Source organism: Chlorocebus sabaeus, chromosome 18 (assembly GCF_047675955.1).
Source record: "Chlorocebus sabaeus isolate Y175 chromosome 18, mChlSab1.0.hap1, whole genome shotgun sequence".
Lineage (NCBI taxonomy): Eukaryota > Metazoa > Chordata > Mammalia > Primates > Cercopithecidae > Chlorocebus > Chlorocebus sabaeus.
Window position 1 is genome coordinate 49,323,232 of NC_132921.1, and position 15,251 is coordinate 49,338,482.

The window sequence follows — 15,251 nt, forward strand, 5'->3', positions numbered from 1 at the left end:
AATACATTTTCAATATCTAGGTTTGAAAATGTGTCCTGAGGCTAGATTAATAAGCTATACCCAGAGGTACAGGGTACTTACATGGCGATGCAATTGCGGTTCGCAATAAGATGCAAAAGTGAGCAAGTCAAGGAATACTCAAGGAAATAAGCTATTTACTATTCTTTCAGTGATTTCCCAAAGTTATTTCCCGAATGCAACTTCAAAGAAGAGGTCAGGAAATCTAATTTGTGTCACATTAGCTGGAAATGTTTGGGTATGTGTTATTTGGTGAAGCGCCTACTCACATTTTACATGAGGGAAGTTTGCTTATCCCTGCTTTGGCTTCACTATTGGCCGAGTGCTCTCATGCTATCTGTCACCCTTTCTCAGCTACTAAACTCTCATGGTTTCTTCTGGAATTTAGGATTAGTCATTATCAAAATCTCCTTCAGCCTCCATATTTTCTCTGAAAACTCCCTTTACTTCTTAACATATAAAATCTGGCTGTCTTCCCAGCCAGGACACTGGCTCCTCTGGAATGCTCTCAGGTGGTAGCCTTTTTCTTTTCTACACCTCTTGTACCACTGGGCCTAGAAATAGAATAAGTGACCTATATTCCCCTCACTATTCCCTCCAAAACATTCTCCCTCCCTGGTTCCTATGATGCCCCCAGCATTGTATCTCATGTCATCAGACTCTATTACTAACTATTCAACCTACTGTACTTATCTGCCAATTCTTTATTATTTTTCATTTTTTGAATATGTTAGCTGCTAATATGACATCCTGTCAACGTTAGTTCTACTATAACTGTCTGTTTCAATATCCATGCTGATGATTCTCTAATATCTTATGCAAGGGTCACCACCAGCCTTTAAAACATCTTTGTGCAAAAAGGAAAAGGCAATCTTTTTTCCAGGTGGACCCAGTCCCATCCCACAGCACTAGGCTGGGCAAATGGAGGGGTGCTGAATTTCAACCACTGATGCCACCTCATCCAGGCAACTCTTGAGTGCACACATGGCCTACGCACTCTTGATAGCCTGAAACCTAGCCCCCTTCTTTCTTATCAGCTCAGAAAATACATCCCATAATAGTATCCTAAATTCAATCCATGCATTCTACTCTCACATCACTTACACTTCCAACTCATTTCCTTTAGCACACCAAATCAAACAACCTTTTCACACCAATGAGACTTCCTTCTTCACACTATCCTTCAGTCACCTCCACACCTGCTTAAATTCTGTGGACGGCGGGGCGCGGTGGCTCAAGCCTGTAATCCCAGCACTTTGGGAGGCCGAGACAGGCGGATCATGAGATCAGGAGATGGAGACCATCCTGACTAACACGGTGAAACCCCGTCTCTACTAAAAAAACACAAAAATCTAGCCGGGTGAGGTGGCAGGCGCCTGTAGTCCCAGCGACTCAGGAGGGTGAGACAGGAGAATGGCGTAAACCCGGGAGGCGGAGCTTGCAGTGAGCTGAGATCCGGCCACTGCACTCCAGCCTGGGTGACAGAGCGAGACTCTGTCTCAAAAAAAAAAAAAAAAAAAAAAAATTCTATGGACATTTGCCTTCATTACTCCACTTCATATACCCTTAACTCCTTTCTTTCTTGCTTGCTTCATCATTCACATTTGGCAAAACCCCAGCGTCAGTCACTATACACCTCCTCTGCGCTTGTAGAGTGGTCCTGAACATGACTGGAGAAAACCGGACAACCATGTAGGCTGGTCTCTTAGTAAATTCAGGATGAATAACCTTAAGAATGTCCTTAATGCTGTCAGACTCTCTCAGACAAATATTTTGTATCTTCTCCTTAAGTCTACAAAACTACCTTCCCTATTCTCACCCTTAACTGATGGACTTGTTTTCTATTTTGCTGAGAAAAGTAACACACACAGCAGCACACTTCTACAAGCCCCTTCCACATGTACTCGCCTACCTTCACTTTTACTGAAATACCCTCGCTTTTCCTACTGCCTCCTTTAGAGCACCTGTCTACATCTCTTGCTAAGATCAATCTTTCCATTTGCTGAATAGGTCCCATTCTCCATCATCTAAGCAAGGCATGACAACAGAACACCCCTGCCACATTATCAATTTTCCTCAACTGAAATGTTCCCATTAGTGAATAATTTTCTAGTAATCATTTCCCATTTTTTAAACTGTCTCTTGATCCTTTCCTTTCCAGTCATTTTCCCATTCCATTCCTTCCCTTGACCTCAAAATTCCTTGAAAGAATTGTCTACACTTGTGGTCTCTAATTTATCTCCTCCCATTCTCTTGAACCCACTTTATTCAAGCTATGGTCTTACGATTCCACAAAAAATTACCATTGTCAAGTTCATCAATACCCTCATAAAGGTAAATCTAGTGGTAATTTCCTAATCTTCATCATGAATTCACATTATCAAAAGCACTGACACATTTGAGTCGCTTCACCCTCAGAAATACTTCCTTCATTCGGTTTCCAGGACAGAAAATCTTACCGTGTCCATTTACCTTCAGTCTCACTGTTTTCTACACTCTCTCCAAGCTCTTAAAATTCAAGTGCCCCTGAGCTCAGTCTTTGGGCCTTTTTTCTTTTCTATTTACCTTCAGTTCCTTGGTAATGTCATCCAGTTTCCCATCTTTAACTACCATCTATAAACTGGCCACTTCCAAATCAGTATCTCCAACAAGGATCTTTCCCATAAATTTCAGACAGATAAAATCAGTTACTTAAGACATCCACCTAGATATTGAAAAATAATCTCATGTCCACAACTGAGCTCCTGATCAACAACACCCCTGCCCTTAACTGGTTCCCTTGAAGATTCTTCCATCTAAACTAAGGACAATGCTATTGTTCAACCTGCTCACATACTCAAACTCTGGAGTCATCCTCCACTCCTTTCTCTGTCTCACACTCACATTTATCTGTCAGCAGCTTCTGTCGGATCTACCAGAATCCAATCACTTTTCATCTCATCCACTGCTACTACCTGCCTTCAAATCAACAACACCTCTCCTCTAGATTATGACAATAGCTTTCTAATGGGTGTCCTTGTTTTTTTCCTTGTTCTCCTATCTTTTTCATAGTTAGTGATCCTGCTAAAACCTTATACCTGGCACCATAGAACTTGGCCCCCATAACTCCCCTGGCTTTGTTTCTTACCATACTCTCCCTTGTTCATTTTGGCCTCACAGCCACACCAGCCTCTTGCTGTCTCTGGAATATTTCAGACAGTCTCCTGCCTCAATGCCTTTGTATTGCTGTTCCCTCTACCTGGAGTTCTCTCCCCTGAACACCTGTTCTCTCATGCTCCTCAGGTCTTTCCTAAATGTAACCCTCTCCCCTACTCCCCCACTCCCTTATTTTGCCCTATATCACTTGTCACCACTGAATAAGTTATACATTTTAGATATTTATTTTGCTTATTTTCTCTCTCTCAAAGAAAATAAGCTTCGTGAGAGATTTGCTTTTGTTTTTCACCACTGTAACTGCAATGTCAAGAATAGTACTTGGCACGTGAAAGAAGCTCAGTATATATGTTGAGAGAGCACACGAGCACTCACCCAGGCAAGAGCGCCACACTAGGAGCAACTGTAATAAGATTCTCCTTCACCCTCCTGAAAGGGAAAAGTATGCCCCACTCACCTCCCCTTTTTGAAAGCCAGAAATTACTGTGATTCTCTGCCTTTTCCCCTCTCTAATCACAAGGACCAGCCAGGGTTCACACCATTACCACAACAATTGGGGGGATGCTCAAAAAGCCTGGGAATAGGGACAAGTCAGATGAAAAGTAAAACATCCATAAAGCAGTCTGTAGCCATTCTTGTAATTTCCTTAGGACAACAAGCTGTGTTTTTCCTATATTAAATTCACAAGCTTTGCTACAGATCAGAAAGGAATTGAAGCAGTATCAGTCTTACAGGGTCTATCAGCACACAAGTTTAAATAGCAAGAGCATTCAGTGAGCATGCAGAGGACAAACAAAGGGACTCCACGGCCATTAATAAAATGAATGACTTTGAGTTATTACTGAAATACAATATTTCTGCAAACATCCTTTAAGGTTTGTTTGCTTAAAGGTAATTTACTGATTCCTATGAGTCTACCGACAGAGACTTTAATTACACAGTTTTCTCTCAAATCATGATCTGGGTCCCTTTGTGGAACCAGTGGGTACAGTAGAAGAAAGCACTGCAGCTATTGTGGGACAAAGATTTGCCAAAATTGCCGTGCAGAATTATGTACACCAAAAGAATCACAATATAATTGTCTTGAGGAAGATAAAAATAAGTTCACATGTAAAATTCAGAGGATAAAATTCAGAGGTGGAAAATGCCCCCCCTTAAAATTCTGGAAGGGTCACTCGCTTCTCAAAAGTGTCTAACAAGAAAATATCTTATTTGGCCCTCTTTTCACTGTGAGGAATGGTAACACTGAGCTTCATTTGCAAAAGACAAACCAAGGAACAAAGCTATTATAAAACTACTTGTGATTACAGGAACAAAATCAGCACAATCAGAAATAAAACATTAGCATTCTCAATCCTCCCGTAAGAATGAAACCACTAGACACCCCCAGTAAACCTCTCACTTTGCAGGAGAAATATACGGATACTTAAAGAAGTATTTAAGAAAATTATTCAGGGAAATATGTACTGTTAAAAAACAACAAAAGCAAAGAACTATATACTTCTTTTAGATGCTATCCTTTTTGAATCAAAACACCTTGATAAATCTCAGGGGTAAAAATTTGGAAGACAACTGTATTGATAATGGTGGGCAATTCAATAAATGAATCATTGGCATTCTATATAATTTTTAAGAGAACAAGGGATTATATTTTGGAATTCATCACACTTACCTCCATTTTCTTCTCCACGGGCATTTGCCTCGGCCATATCTGTACCATCCAATTCAGATTCACAGACTAAATCCAACGTGCCATCTGCTGGGCATGACGACTCCTCTTTCTATATTATTTTGAAAAGTGATGATTTATGGAGAAGATGTATTAGCAACTAAAAACATTCAAAATACTTGCAGAATCCTAAGTATGATCAGTTATTTGTGATTTAACATTTCCATACTAATCTACCTTTTAATGTAAAATCATTCTTGGGTTAAAAAAAAATGGGTAAAGCCCATTGCTACTGTTGATTTTTTTTTGGATAAACTTTTAAAATCTATACCCAAAAAAAGTTTCCTTTTGACATATGTTGTTTCCATTTTTTTTTCAATTCTACATTTTTCCTCATGTAAAGAAATGGCTTACCAACTCAGAATTTTAATCAGTTACTTAAATACCCAACTTGCTACAAAGAGCAATGGAAAAATTACAAGTCTTTCTGATTAACTAACCGGTGTTATTTTCTGAAACACACACAGTGGACCACAGCCTGATGCTTAGTAGCTAAAGAAGAATCCCTGCTTTGTTGTCTAGGTATAACTTTTGACATTAAAAAAAAAAACCAAAAACCAAAAAACAAAACAAAACAAAAACCACCTTATATGTAGTTAATGAACTTTAAATATAATCCATGACTTATTAAGGCAGAAACTTCTTTCTAATTTCTAAGAAATAACACAATGAATTTACTTATTCCAAGTTACACAACGATTTGTAGCCTATAAGCTTTTGTCTTCTGGAATTTTGCATTTCAGGTGGCATTTCCCCTAGATAAAAATGGGAATGTCTTTAAAAAAATTATACTAAAATAATTAAGACTCAGTTATCTGAAGCTTTTATTTCTCTCTTCTTCTCATACAAGTGTGCATTAGTAAAACTTCCTTGAGATCCCCATTTAAAATTGAATATTAGATTCAATTCAATGTTTTCAAGCAAAATGAATAAATGTCTTATTTTTATAAACGATAAGGGTATATAGGTGTGAAGCCTGTGTATCAACTGATGGTCATTAAGTCAAAGAGCCCATGGTAACTCTGATCATCTTAAACTCCTGGCTGATGACCCACGACACTCCTCCCCATAAATTTTAAGGAATCAAGAATTTTAAGGAAGCCACAACTATTCTCCATTACCATATGTCATGGAGTGAAACCACAGATATGCTTTACTTAAAGAAAAATGTCATTGTTTATTCTTAATATGAAATCATTTTTAAGACATCTGTAAACATTTAAAAGGCATAGGAGTCATTCTTCTACTCTTCATCCAAATCTAATTTTGTTTACCTTCACATGTCTGAAACAATGCATGATACATAGTAATAACAATATGCAGAACAATGCAACTTACTTTGAGAGCATACAGGCCTGACTTTCCAGGGATTTTGAAGAATGTTCCATCCCCTATTCGAGTGTTAGTGTGAAGCATTGCATTCAGACAGGCTAATGGAGAGGTTCCACTAGAAAATAAAAGTGTGCAAAAATGAAGCAGTTTGAGGTACAGCTTCTATTGCAAAACTGTTCTCTGAGTCTCTCTCTCTCAAAAAAAAAAAAAAAGGCCTCTTTGCATGCCTTTTAAAAATACCCTCCCAACCCTGAAAACATCTACATTACAATAAAGGGCCAGTCCAGTTTTACCAAAGTTAATCAGATGCATCTGTCTTATAAGGCTTCAGGCAAAAGTCTCTTGAATTGAAATTATGCTTTTATTCATAGAGTAACCAATACTGTATTTTACAGACACCAAAGCCCAAATACTTACGTGGTGTTATTTTACAAATAACACCATGAAGCCTTAGCTTTTAAATATTACAGACAACTTGATGGTTGCACTTGAATGATCAAAAAAAAAAAAAAAAAAAAAAACCCCACCAAGTTCAAGAGCAGCTCCATCCCATAGGTTTAAAAGCAACAAAAGAATAATAAACCAGGGAAGAACTGATTTGAAATTATAAGTATTTAAGTTACTCACAGGACTGCATTTCTCACATGGCAAAATAAGAATGTACATATGTGTTTATATCTCTGATACAGCCTCTACAATGACATCCTTTTCTCAGTTAGATATGTCAAAGAAATACGTATTGGGAAATTCTGTCCAGCTAACAGAATTCTGTAGTAAATATGCAAGTGATTGAAATATAAGATCACTTTTTAAAGAAATCAAACAGCATTAAACTAACAACTTAAAATATCAAAGGACATATGTATAAACATCATTAGAATGAGTTCATATACTTGAATGATGCTTATAAAATATAAAGTACATATATATTTCCTGGGGTAGAATTCAGAACAAATTTTTGATTGCAAACTAATTATTTAGAAGCTAGAATTTAGAGCTACATTTATTGCCTTTTAAAATTATACACCTATATACATTTTACTTCCTAAAATGCCAAAACATCAATATCTGGTCAAACCAACTTTAGTTAAAAGCCCTACCCCCACTACCCTCACATACTTCTGAGGAATTATGGGTATTTAATTCATATTCTGAGACAATACAGCCTTTAGGATATGAAGCTTTCAAACTTTGAATTAATAAGTTCCGAATTCTAACTTTAAATTTTGAGGGTAAAAACATAATTTGTGCTCCTAATTAAAAGTTTTCTAAAGACCAAGACTATCAAACCTCTTATATGAAAACTCACCAGTAAAATGCAAAAGTCAAATATGCCGAATTGCCAGAACACACTTAATAGCAAGGCAGCATACATATGCATCATGGTCATAAGGATTTTTAAGTATTATCATCCTACAAAGACAATTATTTTAGGAAGCAGCTTCTCTTTGCCAACATATAAATATGACTCCACTGAATTTGACAGGAAACAAGAATCAATATAAATTCAGTCACAGAACAATGCGGTTGTAACATTAAAGTACACATGGAAATAATGTTGTGTTTAGGTAATATCTTTCCTCATGAAGCTCCTACAAGTTTGCAGACCTCATTTCATTATTTTCTCTCACAAAAGATTTTTCTCACATTTAGAGTGGGCCCAGGCATACCTATAAAGTAAAATATATTCATCTCCCCAGAAATGTCTTTCCATGAATCAATTCCAAATAAATCACGCAATACAAGTTATACTGAACACTGCAAATACATATTTTTACATTATACTCTTCAGACAAAAGCATAGAAAATTTGAAGCTAAGAATGATTATGCCAGATTTTTGGAGTTTTAATTTAGTGGAACTGTCAGAAATACAGACTTTCCGTAGGGACTTGGCAAGATGATGTTAACACGGCAAGTAAAACAGAATCCAATACATAAAAATGACACAATGTAGAATTTTAAAAATATAACTTAATAAAACTGTTCACCTAATATGAAACCTCACAATGCTGTTTCTTCTCTTTATTCCTAAGGCCCTAATGCACATGATTCCAAGAACTCAGATTCAGCACGTTAAATAATAATACAGATTTAAAGGCAACGACTAAGTACAAAACAAATGTAACATGACTATAATTTACATTTCCTTTTTAAGGTATAGCAAGCTAAAGATAATTGTAGAAGATAAATTGGCTATTAAATAGCAATTTAATGCTGTGCTTGCTGCAAACATATGTGATAAGCACCCAGTTTTCTACAAATAATAAGCTCTATTAAGCATAAATACATTATTAAATGATACTTTTTAGTAACTCAATAAACACAAGATTTACTAAGGAAAAATTTTAAAATATGTAATTCACAATCACAACATCTCCACAGTCTCAACGACTATTGCAATTTCTATAAATCTTTCCCAAAAGAAACTTGTTTTATTTCAAAACTATACAACATTTGCATTAGAAAACAATCTGTAATCAAATGCAAATTTCACAACTAAAATCACTCACTGATTAGTCACTTAGTTTTAAGCACACTTTATAATGGAAAAACTAGTTATTCAGGTCCATTTTATTTAAAAACAATGAAAAATACACATCAAAAGAGCTAAATGCTTGCTAAAAGGTAACTGATTCATCCAGTGTAAAATATACACAGGAAAATGTATTTCAGAAACATTTCACACCATTTCCTTATTGCTGTTATCCTCAGCAATTCCATAAACTACAGAAAACTTAGACTACATTTTCTGCAGAAATGTCTTAACTGCTATTGAACAGAAATAAATAAAAGTCTCATGTCATTTTATTATTTTTATATTCAGAAAAAATAGAACTGGCATGTGTACTATATATTGTATATACATATATATCTTAAACATAAACTGTGGGTAAAAAAAACGAGGCAGATGTACATGCTTTAAAAGTTTGTATTCTTAGATAGAACTGATCGCCTTCTATGTAATGGTTCTTATTTTTAATTTATTCAACAAAATTTTCTTCACAGTTAATGCAAAAGCTCATCACCTCAGTCGGAATTCAAAGGTCTGAAATCCTGTAACTATATGTGTGTATATATATGAAATAATAAAACATCAAAGTTTTAATGTAAAAATCTCCGAAATTTCAAATTTACTTACTTTCTAACAAGATGAATTGGAAAAACCGTGATATCCCGATTTATAGAAGGAAAACAAAAAGAAAGGAAGAAAACAAAAAGTTAGTTTTCCAACTTAAAACACAATTCTTCATCTCACCATTTCAACAAATAGGACAATGCACAGGAAACCCACCAAAGTCAAATTTGGCTGCCTATGGGGAGGTTGGGAAAAAAAAAAAACTGGGGCACTGGGCTGAAAGGTGACTTTGATTTTTTTTCCCTAATACTTCTATGATGTTTTCATTTTGTTCACAAAGCCCATGTATTTCCATATAATAAATATAACTAGAAATAAATAAGCAGGACAATATTTGTCCCCAATTCTTTTCTTTATCCCATCCCCTATAATTGGGCCCTTTCCTACACACCTGCCAGGGTAGATATACAGCTTATTCTACTTGTTTGTTTTTCCCCCTGGACTCTAAGGCTGTGGACCCTTCTGGTTTGTTTTCATTTCCCACAACCCCTGAAGCAGAACAGGGGTGGAATCTGGAGGCAAGGGAGCAGGCATAATTTAAACTGTCTAGACATCAAAGAACCCCTAGAGATGCTTTACAGAGCCCAGTGCTGTGTGAAATACAGAAAAACTATTGCTTTATATTATCAAATTGCTGATGGAACACACACAATTTTACCGATAGTGAATACTTAGTGAAAGGAATGAAAGGCCTATCTATTAAATAATTTTAAAAACCAGACAGAATACCTGGGGAATGCAATTGGAAGACTATTTGCAGGCATGACAAAGAAAATATAATTGTGAGCCATTATTCCTTTACATATAACATAATGATTTATAATATTTAAGTAATACAAATATTAAACTATTTTATTATATTAATGTTACATCTTAATAAAAATTTCAGATGTAATCTATTTCCTGCAAACATTTCTTTTAATCTCATTTTTTAAATATGGGAATGCAAAAAAATTAGTCCAGTGCAACAAAAGCATAAAAACTCAACAAACTCAAGCAGTTATTAAACATCATAATTAGTTACTGTGCTAAGTACTATTAATACAAATTAATATAAACAATTATATGCTCATTCTTTCAAAAAAATTAATAATCGCTTCTTTCAAGCACTTCAAACGTTAGCTTTGAGAAAATATAAAGAAGATATTTTAAGAGTAAGTTAGGTGGGTCTCGGGTGCAGGTAATATTCTAATTCTTGATACAGTATCTGTGTTCACTTTGTGAAAACTGTTTAGAATTTGTAGACTAAACTCTGTATATACTTCAAAAAATGTTTTTCAGATATTAAAAAATTAATAATGTACCCTTAGATTTATTTATTTAATGGGCACGTCCCTACTAGTGGAGAAGACTGGGGATGGTTCCTAAACAGACATAGTAACCCAGCGTATGTCAACTGACAACTCAGTAACCTAGATGATAACAAACTACCCTAGAAAAATCAAGGCCAAATGAACTTATTACTCTTGGGAAATATTACTATCAATAAGAAACTCTCTAAAATGACTGAAAATAAAACTTTAAAATTTAGAGTCCTTTATATATGTTACCTGAATATCTATATGTATGTAATATATGTAGTTATATAAGTTATCTGAATAATTGCAATACAAAATGTTCTATACTAAGCCTCAAATTGGATAGTGAAGAAACAGTGTCGCAGACTTCATGGTCTCTCTACAATCACTAACAAAAGCTTTTATTGTGCACTAACAGAGGAATAACAAAGACTCAGAAAATATAAACATAAATGGGAATAACCCATCAAATCAGAGATGGGTCACATTTCAAAGGAAGATATTTTGTGATTTGCTATGTGAGGATATCCATGTGGTTTTCGATATTCAATAGGTCTCTAGAGTAATGTTCAAATGCAGCCTTGTTACTCTTTTTATCAGGAGGGGTTGAGACAAAAAATAATCATCAAATAATATATGCTGTATACTTTAAAAATTTAGAGAAAGAACTTTGAACTCTAGACCTCAATGTGTATCTCTGGTTGGCATGAACATGTCTCTCTGTACAACAAATAAGAGATAGACGTTTGAATTTAGAAACCTTATCCTATTAAAAACCATCAAGATATCATTAGATAGACTATAGCGATTCATACAGCTACACTCACTAAATGGACCTACTGTTTTAGGAATCAAAAATTCCAAAACATTGATACAAGGACAAAAATTTGCTTAATAGTACTTTAAAGCAGGATCTAGAGGGAAATTAAGAAATACCCCTATATAAGTATAAACCAAAACATATGGTCTATATCATAATTTTCGAAGACCCTAACTAAAATAGGAGGTGAGGTGGTTATCTTTAATTATAGACATCTAGTAAAGAACATGCCACATACACACCTAGACACTGACAGCTGTTCTTCTACAACGACGTATGTCATGACATGCTGTATTACCACCCCTGTGCTGGGGAAGGCAGTGGCGAACAGCGAGGAAGACTGCAGGCTCTGGAACCAGTCAGCCTGAGTTCAACGAGCTGAGTCATGTTGGACTTAACTTCTCTAGGTCACAGGTCCCTCGACTCTAAAATGTGGAGAATAAAACTCACTCTGTCCTAGAGAACTAATCCGAAGATTAAATGAGTTAAAACATATAAAGCACTTAGAACTGTGTCTGGTATGTGGTAAGTGTTCAAAAATTGTGTCTTATTTTCTTAATACTACCACTACTAACCATAGTAACCAACATCTAAATGTAAAAAGAATGACAAATGGAAAGAAATTAATATTTCAAAGCTTGTTTGAAAAATTGGCTCAGGTAATATTTTAATTTTTAAAAAGATTTTAATTTCTAATTTCATTTTCATCTCAGTATCAAAAATAAGTGAAGACACGGGCATGTGTACACAGCTCGTCCATAGTCTCTCACATGTGGATAGTATTAAAAGTAACTGATAACTTAGTAAGGGGACAGGGAGAAGAATGATAGCAACACATCTATTACTATAGTTACCACTTATTGGGCATCTATAATGTGCCTGGGCTTTCACAACTATTATCTATATTCCTCATGGCCACCCCAAAATGTAAGCATGATTCCCAGTTTTACAGACATGACTGAGATTCAGAGATGAGGAATCTTACTGAAGTCAGATAACAACTAAGTGATACAGCTGAAATCTAAATTATAATCTGATTCCAAAGTCCGTGCTCTTTCCACTATCTCACATTCTCTCTCCATAGAACTGCCTCCTCCATTTAATCTAACTTAAACACTTAAGCAAATATTTAGCACTTTGAGGAAATACATTTTTAAAGCCACAAGCTACTAAATGATAAGGTGACCTACTTCATTCTCAATACTGCATATAGCAATGACTTATCCAGAGAAGATTTCAAATATAAAGAACTAGGCTGCAAAAGACGACACTGTTGGTTATCTTCCTCTGATAATGTCACCAATGAAAACAAAGGAAGAAGAAACTTAAAGAAAATATGATAGAGGCTGGGCATGGTGGCTGATGCCCGTAATCCCAACATTATGTGTGGCAAAGGCAAAAGACTGACTTGAGGTCAGGAATTTGAGACTAGTCTGGGCAACACGGTGAGATCCTATCTCCATAAATATACATATCTGTGTATTTGGTAAATATATATATATATATATATATATATATATATATATATATAAACCATAAATAAGATACATACACACACAAGAGGTACACACACACACACAATACGCATGCACATATATACATATATGTGTGGTAGAGAATTCAGATCCATAATTGAGATGCCTCTTTATCAAACTGTGCCATTAAGAGAAAACACAATCCTTCTACTGAGCAAACATTTATTGAGCACACTATGTATGTATGTCAAGCTGATCTTGAAATAAATTTGTACTCCAACAGTGTTTTGCACATAATAGAAATGTAGACTGAACTGAACTAAATTTTCTGAATACATATGAAATGACAGGGGACTCAGCAGAAAGGCAGCCTTGAGGCATGTTGCAAACAAGAGAAAACCATTTGGAATTTAAATGTTACCCTTAGCTTATTCCAAGGAGATGACTGAGATGTGATCATGTACAAATATATCATGTCATTGACTCCTGTGCAGAGGCAGTCAACCCATGGCCATAGGTGGCTCTTCAGGACTTTTATCCTATTTCCCTAGCCCTGCAAGCTCAAAAAAGTTATTTCCAATTAGGTCAAAAACTATATCTTACAAACTAAAACAGTAAATTTCATATATTAAAAGAATAGACACTGTAATTATATCTGGTATGAGGTAGTTTCATACCAAAATGTAAGTTTCTATATTCAACCTGCAGCTACTCATTCTTACCCATTGTATTGGCAATAGCTAATACTCTACCATTTCCAGAATCTGTTCTGTGGGATATCTGTCCCAAGTGTTGCTCAGAAACATTCTCAAATGTGTTTGGGAAATGTATGTTGCATTCTCCTTTTGCAAACTCATCAAATACATTAGTAAGTATTATTGAAGTCTCTGAAAAATCCTATTTAATTCTGTGTTTCCTGATCATATACAATAAAAGAATCCTCTCCACCATAAGATTAAACAACATCTCCTATCATGGCATGCCAAAAAATATACTTAGAGAAATGTTATACCATATTTACATGATTAGGATAACTAGGAATAAAGCGCCTAGCAGTCAGCACTCCCAGGAATGTTTAATTTTACTAAGCAAATGTTAAAAGATTACTTCAAAAGTGTGCAAAAGCTCTCTTTTTCTCTGTGAAAAATACAGTGTGATTATTATATTCCCTGTATAAGTGTATAAAATTGAAAAACACATCCAGGAAGTGTATATAGCATTGAAAATTTACAAACAGTATCTCTATGTATTTAGAAATACTATGTATTTGCAATACAGGTTGAGCAGCCCAAATCTGAAAATTGGAAATGCTCCAGAATCTGAAACTTTTTGAGCATCGACATGATGCTCAAAGGAAACAGCCATGGGACCTTTTAGGATTTCAAATTTTTAGGTTTGGGATGCTCAACTGGTATAACACAAATATTCAAAAATTTTAAAAAGTCAAAAATCCAAGAAACTTCTGGTCCCAAACATTCTGAATAAGGGTAACTCAACCTGCATTATATTACCCAACAGATGCCACGTCTAAAATGAAAATCATCTCACACATCTACTCAGAGCAGATCTTCCTCCTGATCCCCACCAGCCTCACTCAGCCATGGGTATAATCTTCCTCCTCCAGTACCCATCCCATGACTGATGCATCACAAAGCCCCAACTGAGTTCACCTGAAACCTTACATGTTTACTTTATTACATTCTATTTCAAAAACTATTTACCTTATTCACAAGACAATTCTATAATCTCTTAACTGGTCTCCCTGCTTCAACTCCCAAGTCCAATTCATCCATACACCGGTGCCAGATAATTTTCTTATTTTAAAACAACAACAGAAACACTGCTCAGATTGCTTCTTAGCCATGCCATTCACTATTGTTGAATCAGTGATCTTCACTGCCCACCAAAGGAGGCACAAAGTCCTCAGGCCAGCATTAGGGTCATCTACAACACGGTTGCCATCTACCTCATTTTCATCTTCTCCAACTCTCAGAACACTGTCCTATAATCCAAACCAACTCAGCAAATCACCAAGCTTCTACAGTTTCCCATGTCTGCTCTGGCTACCATCTGTATAGGGAAGCCTTTTACAACCTAGGATATCCCCACTCCTCTAGAACAATCAAATACTTTTCATATCTTTCATGGTTTATTTTCTTTGAAAATTGTTTACATCTTTAACTTTCCTGCCCTTACTACTTCCAACAAGTTTGAAAATTCCACAGGAGAGAGACATATTTATTTTTATATTGCCTGACAAGCAATACCAATGTACTCGAAAGTTGTTTC

General features: G+C 35.5%; 1 protein-coding gene across 2 annotated transcripts in view; it reads right to left on the reverse strand.

The window, feature by feature from the left end:
* The window catches only part of ASXL3 (ASXL transcriptional regulator 3), a 172,856-nt gene that overhangs the window by 101,325 nt on the left and 56,280 nt on the right, over positions 1-15,251 (reverse strand). Inside the window, exons 3-4 of one of the 2 annotated variants that reach the window (XM_073006406.1) lie at positions 6,239-6,347; positions 4,844-4,952 (exon numbers count right to left, since the gene is read on the reverse strand). In XM_073006406.1, coding sequence (XP_072862507.1) covers positions 4,844-4,952; positions 6,239-6,347 — 218 coding nt within the window. Of the gene's footprint in view, positions 1-4,843; positions 4,953-6,238; positions 6,432-15,251 lie in introns of those variants that run through there. The other variant, XM_007974328.3, reaches the window with a different exon arrangement.